The 9,161-nt window shown below is 36.5% G+C and overlaps 1 protein-coding gene across 1 annotated transcript in view; it reads right to left on the minus strand.

Moving 5' to 3' along the window:
- The window catches only part of FER (fer (fps/fes related) tyrosine kinase), a 173,492-nt gene that overhangs the window by 43,531 nt on the left and 120,800 nt on the right, over positions 1 to 9,161 (minus strand). The window contains exon 16 of the mRNA XM_009328711.1: positions 323 to 446. Within this exon, the coding sequence (XP_009326986.1) occupies positions 323 to 446 (124 nt within the window). The remainder of the gene's footprint in view (positions 1 to 322; positions 447 to 9,161) is intronic.

Genomic DNA, 9,161 nt, shown 5'->3' on the forward strand with positions numbered 1-9,161 from the left:
CAAAAAGCCTTTTTGCCATGATTCATTGTCACCATATGAATTATGCTCCTTATAATGCAAATTATTATGGAGAAAACTCATTATTAACTTATATTAATAGCAACAAACTATACAGATCAAATAATGTAGTACTTATTTTTACCCAAATGAACAGAACAATTTTGAATTAGACAAGCAATAATGACCTCCTTTCAGAAAAAGTGTAGTCTTTTTTCTTGAACTGTAGGGATCACTCCTGTTGATAATAAGCACCATATACACTTAAACAGCTAGCATTTCCAATGATCAAAATTACAGCAGTGAGAAAAAATATCTTCCTTACCTATGTATACAATTTTTAGATTCAAGATATGCCATACCAGAAGCAGCATCTAAAGAAAATTTCACCAACTGTTTGGTTTTTAGCTCATCCTTCTTTTTTCTTAAAAAGGACAGGAAATCACCTCCTAGAAAAAGAGACAGATGGACAGTGAGACACAACAGATAGGATACTCACATTTATCTCTCATTAGGGGTGCAAGACCAAACAAAATGGAGCAATTAATTAGCTGCTCTCCTCAACCCATCAGTTTGAGGTTAGCCTAAGAAAAAGGAAGGAACTCACCTTTCAAAATGCAGTTTCCTTAACTTCCTTTAAATACTACATACTTAAAAGTGAAAAGTGCACAGCATGTTTTTAATATACCCAAAATCTTCACCAGTGTACATTAAATACAGACTTATATGAAAATTGTTGACAAAAACAATTGATAATTTGTGATAAATATACTTCTCTAATCACAGAATGGTTGCTGTAGGGGTTTATAAAAGTTGTGAATAAAGAGGTTAGTTCCTGTTAGTTACATAAGAGTAATTGATTTTTTGTTGATCATTTGCAGTGGTGTTTCTCAAATTCTACACTGTGTCTTACTTCTTGGGCAATGTTAACTGCATATTTGACACTGGCAATTGAAGGCAAACAACTACTACTGTGACTTCACAGTCTTCTGCCTTGGAGGAACAAAGTTGCTGTCCTGTTGTCTGAGGAGGGGAAGAGGTCAGCATGGAAGATTTCCAAAAGGGAATCTGTGTTTGCAAAAAATGTTTCTGAAAAACCGATTTAGGACAAAGATAAGCAGGGGAGTCATTATACAAACACTGCAATGCCGTGTTCTGATTGATATAACTGTATTAAAGATTTTTTCTAAAATTTATTTTATTGTTCCAGGCAAAGACAAAAAATCATAGTGGGGCTTTCTAGATCCCACTATTTATTTGCCTGGGTGTAGCCAGCCATCACTCCAGTCTTTGTTTCTTTTCACTTTCCATTGAATTGACTATAGCGATTCTCTCTTTTAAGTAATGCGCTGTTACACAATTCTATATACCGCCTTTCTTAGCAATGTCAAAATACACTATGTATTAAAAGTTTCATATGGGATTTTCTTAGGAGGCCATTTCTATTTATATTTCATACTGTAAGAAATAAGAGCATATTAAAGAAAAAAATCTGCTGTTATGAAGTGTAACTGTAATGCCCTTCAAATATTACATTGAAGTAATTGTAAAATGGATTAGCACCTTAACTGCCAGCTGCTTTGTTTATTCATTTTGCCTGGGATCAGGTTTCTTTTAGTGTAAATGATCTGGATATGATGGCTTTATAGGCTGTCCCTTAATGAAAACTCCCAGAAAATAAATACCTGATAAATGGTAAATAAAACACACTGTTCCCATTTTGCTTGATTCCTTTTTTTCTAAACATAGTAATACTACAGAAAAGACAGAAAACACTCTATTTTCACAGAATCATATAATAGCTGAGGTTGGCAGGGACCTCTGGAGGTCATCTGGTCCAATCCCCCTGCTCAAGCAGCGTCACCTAGAGCTGGCTGCCCAGGACCATGTCCAGACGGCTTTCGCGTTATCTCCAAGGATGGAAACTCCACCACCTCTCTGGGCAACCTGTGCCAGTGCTCGGTCACCCTCACAGTTTGTGCCCATTGCCTCTGGCCCTGTCACTGGGCACCACTGAAAAGAGCCTGGCTCCCTCTTCTTTGCACCCTCCCTTCAGGTATTTATAGACATTGATGAGATCCCCCTGAGCCTTCTCTTCTCTGGGCTGAACATTCACAGCTCTCTCAGCCTGTCCTCATGTGAGAGCGGCTCCAGTCCCTTCATCATCTTGGTTGCCCTTCGCAGGACTCTCTCCAGTGTGTCCATGTCTCTCTCGTACTGGGGAGCCCAGCACTGGACCCAGCACTCCAGGTGTGGCCTCACCAGTGCTGAGTAGAAAGGAAGGATCATCTCCTTCGACCTGCTGGCAACACTTCTAATGCAACCCAGGGCACCAATAACATTCTTTGCCACAAGGGCACATTGCTGGCTCATGTTCAACTTGGTGCCCACCGGGACCCCCAAGGCCTTTTCTGCCAAGCTGCTTTCCAGCTGGGCAGCCCCCAGCCTGTACTGGTGCCTGGGGTTGTTCCTCCCCAGGTGCAGGACTTCGCACTTCCCCTTGTTGAACAGCATGAGGCTCCTGTCGGCCCATTTCTCCAGCCTGTCCAGGTCCCTCTGAATGGCAGCACGACCCCCTGTTGTATCGGCCCCTCCTCCCAGTTTGGCATCATCTGCAAACTTGCTGAGGGTGCACTCTGCCCCATCGTCCAGACCATTAACAAAATTGTTCAACAGGATCAGACCCAGTATCCACCCCTGGGGTACACTGCTAGTTACTGACTTCCAATTAAACAGGTGAATAAAATTATCTGATACATTCTTTCTTCAGCAATAAATTTCTGGCAATTTTTAAAAAACAGTGCACATAACAGCAAAACACAGTCTGTTTAATGCATATACGCTCTATTTTCAATTTGTAAGAGTAACAAAGGGTTTGTATAAACCACATAATCCAAAACCATGGATCATCTAGGTATTTAAAATTAGACTGCCAGAACACATTGTTAAAGTGCAAGGATGAAAGCAAAGGTGAGTGTTCTTTTTTACTCACAATGCAGTGCATGCTCTCATGTTGGGCCAACCAGCACCCCTCATGTGAGCAAGCAAATATTGCATCCTGAGTACACCAATAGTGCTGCTGGCACACACGGAGCCCATGATGCCCTTTACTCCCAGGCTGGGTAACACACAGGTGGAAAATCAAGAGCTGACTGGATGCCCTTGACTCTAAAGCCAATTTGAAATACCCTCTGTTTTACAATGGATAGTTATACACATTATATCTCCAAAGTCTGACAGGGTGAATCTTGGGATACTGGATTTTAAATTCTAATGAAATCTTAAAAGAACAGAACACTATTGCAAACTGGACCGGGTAACGATAACCCTTCGTTTAATCTGAGAGGTTACTGACAAAGTCTGGTAACTGGCAAAAAGTAGATATTTCCAGAGAGAAGGAAGATAAACACTCCATTGAAATATGTGTCATTTCTTACACATGTAAACAGAATTATTCTGGTTACAGCAGACAGTTAACAATAATTTTTAAGAAATTCCCCCTTCCAACACACACAAACAAGCTGATGAAAATTATTTTGTTCATATACTGAGAACTCATTGGTCTGTACGTAGGAATCATCTTTTAATTAGTAAATATGATTATATGCCTTTATGAATGTGAAAGTCTTCCAGTCTTGACAAATTGTGGCATTACTTGAATGAGAACAGTAAATCAAGGAAGCTTACAGAAAAACATGTAAGACCATCCTAAAAAAAAACCCCTACCCTCAATCAACCAATGTTCCAATATTGAAGACTGAGAATTTCTAACAACTTACTGCAGGAAGAACTGAAAAGACAGATAAGCTCCATTTGATATACCAAAAAAAAAAAAAAGATGCCTTCTCACACAGTCATACTAAAAATGAAGGAGCAAGTTCTAAGTAAGAAAGATCTATTTATAAAAAGTGTTATAACAACATTAGTGTGGGTCTAAATTCATACTCCTCACAACTCGTACAAATTCTTTGTACAACTGAGTTACTGCTCTCCACAATCAACAGTAAAAAAAATCTGTTCTCAAATAACAAGCTACTAAAGATAAAAAGGTATAAAAAGAAAAGCTAACCATATCCATTAGAAAATTTAGAAATAATACATGTTATAAATTTGTTTCTAATATGCTCAGGCAATCAAATTACGATCCTAATTTTCATAAATTCATTTCTGAACAGGATTAAAAGCTGCTCAGTTTGTTACATCAGAATATGTCAAACTTGCAGAGTACAAGCCTGTAACTTCCCAATGCAATCATACCATCAGGAAGTGCTTTAGATTTGCTAATTTTCAGTGTTTGGCATGTACTATATGAACTTCTAGAGTTTTGAGCAAAACCAGCACAGTATACCTTGAGTTGCATACAGTATATTTTATGCCTATCATCAAAACACAGTTTTAATAAAATTATCTTAATCTGTCTCGGAGTCTCAATAGTGAAAAAAGTCAGCAAAGGTATGTTTTCACTAGCAGTTTTGTTTTCTTGTATCTGTCCTTGCACAGAAATGACAAAAATGTCTTTTAAATACTCTGTTCAATATTGATTTGAAAGCACTGTTAGTTGCAGACAAAATAAAAGAGCAAAGTGATATACATCTCACTCTGTACAAGGTGTGTCATTTCAGGTTAAATCTGATTATCCTCATCATTGTGATATCAACATAGTCTTAAGTGTCTGTCCTTTAACTAACAGAATTACTCTTACTAGTAAATTCTGACTTTTAGTGTCTACTGTGGCCAATGTTCCAGCTATTCATCTTCACAGGAAAGCATCCACATCAATACCTTCAAAGCTGAGTTAAGAGGATTTCACTACAAACCCTTCAGCATAAAACTGTAGCTACGTAATATCTTTATGTGCTTATTAAAACAATTCTAAATATAAAAAGCCCTAATTCACTATTTGCAGCACATAGTGTCAGAGCATTGTCTCCAATACAATAGCTGTTGATAAAAATGAAATAAACAGACCAATTAGACTATGAAACAACTGAAACAAAACTAGATGACCACGTAATAGTAAGTAATGCTTTCTCTTATATGTGGAATTTCCATTGTATTCTACATGGCTACCTGTATTCCAGATAATGGCACACACCACCATCAGGAAATGAAGTCGGCTCCAACCGCCGTAAGTACTACAGAAATAATCAGACCATTATGGTATTACCACCAAGCAGAAATTGACTACCTGTTTTGGGTTTATAGGAGGATAAATAACAGTACTGGAGTGTCTGCCTAATAGGATAGAATTATTTTACTAAGTAGATGACAAAATGTAGTGCATAAGCAGAAGCTCCATGAGAGCAGCCTGCTATAATTGGGTTCCTGAAAACAGCCCTTCATGTATTTCACTGTGAATGTGAACTGTTTCTCATTATATGCAGAAATTTTAAGAGAGTGAAAATACCACATATCAGCATCTCCTAGTGTTGGCCATACTTTATAGCATAAACTTTATGCTGTACGTTAAGAAGTTTTTTATGGCAATATAACAGTTCACTTAATGGTGCTCAAAAAATTAAGCTAATGTTTTGCAAGGGAAAAAAACTCTCTGTGATCTACGAGATGAAATCAAAATACAAGAAACAGCAATGAAATATGTTAAATCAGTTTACAAAATATTTAATTATGGCAATCTCTGACTTTAATGGCATTTATAATCAACTACGAGTACATACTTCAGTGTTATCCTGAACTGGTGCCCAAAATGGTACCTACCTACTTGTTCTAGGCACTCTTGGCATTATTCTGATAGCCAGTACTGATATTGAACATAATTAAAATATAGTTTTGAAATTATGGTGGGAAATCTCCCACTTACTGACATCTAGATATACAGACATACATTATTTATATATCTCTATATAGTATAATTTTAACAAGGTTATATTATTTTAATAATGTTATCAATATTAATAATTTTAATAATATATAGTAATAATAAATATTATAGATCTGTAATAAATATAAAACCATATAAATAAATAAAAATAAATATAATAAATTAATGTTAATGATAACTAACATTTTAATAATGTTATAAATAATAATTATACAAATATTAATAAATGTGTTAACATAATAGCAATTATTAGGAACAGTATGGAATTATATATATTATTATTTACATATAAGCTTTAATAAAGTGGGAGAATTTCCTTTATTAAAACAGCCTTGTTAACTAGTGGTTTGTTTAAAGAGTCCACTTAATTCTTCTTACATTTATACACACATTAATCATGCAGATGCAGCATGCTTCTGGCCATACCATTTAATGGTCACCTAACACAGAGGAGCTCCATGTTTCAATATTCGTAACTGTTTTATAAGCTATTATAATATTATTGAAATTACCTTTATCTGCACCTGTATTTATAAATTTGAGGATTCATATGGTCAGTCTTTTGACTAATGTTAAGAAATTTAGAGTTTCTTTATTGCCCAGTATCTTAATCCCATATACATTATCAACAAAACAAATCCAAACACAGCTACTTAAAACTGTGAATTTAAAATAGTAAACATGCATCTGTAGCAATTCTAGAAGTTGTTTTTTTAAGAAAGTAAGCAGTTCTTTGACAAACTATTAAAAATATAAGGGTATAGAAATGCTGAAGCAGTCATTTTCCTTAAAATAGTGTGCCTTCACTTTTCAACTAATGGATCATTTGTGTGTAATGCAGTACTTTCACTTTTTTTTTTTTAATTTTACATAAGTAGCAACAGAAACTGTAAATAAACCCAAGGTTTTTCAACTGCCTAGAGAGTACTATTGTGAAATCCAGGTAAAACATTTTTTCTGTTAAGCAACGCAAATAGAAGTTGCTATAATCATGCAAAGTTTTGCTATAGTAATATTAACAATGGTAATAACGAAGTATGAGTGGAAATGCATGTATGTGAAAACAAAAGATAAAAGAAAAAACAAGAGTTAAAAGAATGGCATGCATTGAGAGCCAAGGACATCATTAGCAGCAAGAAATAGGTAAACACAGAGAAGATGTTGCTTGCACCAGGACTGCGTCATGATTGACCTTTTAGCGGAAGACCTGTGATGAGATCACAATGGAGATGGCTCACTAGAAAAAAATAACTACACTACAATAAAATGAAGATGAGAAGAAGGTTACAACACGTTACATGTGCTATTTCATTTCCTTTTAACAGGATGCCAGACTATAGACATACACTATTCAAAATGAGAAAAATATTGACAACGGTCAGCAACCTTGCTTTAGATTTAAGGTGGATCGAATAAGCTAGAGTGTGAAGCCAATGATCCTACCACAGTAACTACTTATTCCCAAATGGCATAAAAGCCTGTCCAAAACCAAGTCTGTCATCATCTGTCAAGAAGAAACCAGAAATCATAGTGAGACATCAATAGCCAGCATCCCTTGTCCTCTGTGCTGCACAAAATAATCCTGCCGAGACTACTTGGACTCTATGTTTCAGTATTGTGGCTATGAGGATATATGGCTATGAGTTGGTAGATACAACCTACTTCAGAAATTAACTAAAAGGAAAATCATCTTCCCCCAGGAAGTCTTCCATTCAGTTTTGTTTCATTAATTCCTATAATTGGACTATGCTTCAAAACCTATAATCACTGGTCTTTGTAAGGGATTCCAGATTAGAAAGTAGTGATAGCCCATGTGAAACAGAACATACATGAACAACAGGGTTTTTTGAATCTAAAGAAAAACAATGAACATTGTCTAAATGCAGACACATTAAATAATAAATATTTTTACTTAAAAAATGTTCTAGGTAAAGCAAAAATAATAATGTGAAGTAATACCAACAAATAAAACGCATACAGAAGTTCTTGCAGCTACCAAACCACTTTGCTGATTTTTTATATTTGGTTGGTTTTATTCAGTTTTCAAACAGATTTCCTAGTTTCATCTACGTGCTGATTTATTTTTGTACAATCTTGATACAAAATATAGTATCATCAAAGCCTAAAATACTTGAAAAGATAAAAATCAAACTCTAGTCTCAAATGTTACAATAAAAGATGACCGTATAGTGGGGCTTTGGTCTTGTTTTATCAAATAGAGAAGATCTGAGCTGAAAGGAATTTTTAATTACTGCCACCTACGCCCCAACAAAGGAATCTGTTCCCCTCTTCTCTTAGTATCCTCACAGCTGGAAACCACGTAGCAAATAGGAAGGCAGAGGCATATCTGAATGTACAAGACTAAGAAGAGGGGAAGGGAGGATGAAGAAATGGGGTCTGTATGTGTGCATATGTGTGTGTACTATAAAAGGGCTGGGGGGAGAGGGTGAAGTTGGACATATATGGAAAGAAGGAATACACGGGGGGGTGTCTGGTTCATAGGGTGACATGCCCAACAAGAGAGAAGGTGGCAGAGGCAGAAGCATGGCAGGCTGCAGAGAAGTAGAGACAAAGAAAAATGGAAGGTGTAAGCTTAGCTGAGTGCAAGAGGAAAGAATAAAGTAAGAGAGAGACAAAAACTAGAGAAACAGACAGGGGTCATATTTGTGTGAAGAGAAACTGTAGGGTAGACAGAAATTGACTTTAGCAACAGCTGGGTTTTGAGACAGATAACTTATTTGACTAAAGCCTATCTTCCAGAGCAAAAAAGAAGAATTGAATGGGAAATAAAGCCAGTCACTATCACTGTTAAAAATCTGCACCTTATCTCTAATTTGAATTTGTCTAGAATTTGACTGACCTTTTTTTTTTTGTTGCATTGATTTTTGACAGCATGCAGTAAAGATTCAGGATGTGACTGCAAGATAAGACACAGATCAGATTTTTTTTGGCAAAAGCCAGCTACTGAGGATGCACAATACAACCAATGGGGCAGATCATGCAAAGTTTTCATTGAATCATAGAATCATAGAATGACTGGGGTTGGAAGGGACCTTAAAGATCACCTAGTCCAACCCCCCTGCCATGAGCAGGGACACCTTCCACTAGACCAGGTTGCCCAAAGCCCCATCCAACCTGGCCTTGAACACTTCTAGGGATGGGACATCCACAACTGCCCTGGGCAACCTGTTCCAGTGCCGCACCACCCTCATAGTGAAGAATTTCTTCCTTACATCTAATCTAAATCTACCCTCTTTCAGTTTCAAGCCATTACCTCTTGTCCTAGCACTACATGTCCTTATAAAAAGTCCCTCTCCAGCTT

Source organism: Pygoscelis adeliae, unplaced genomic scaffold, assembly GCF_000699105.1.
Source record: "Pygoscelis adeliae isolate BGI_AS28 unplaced genomic scaffold, ASM69910v1 Scaffold16, whole genome shotgun sequence".
Taxonomy (NCBI): domain Eukaryota; kingdom Metazoa; phylum Chordata; class Aves; order Sphenisciformes; family Spheniscidae; genus Pygoscelis; species Pygoscelis adeliae.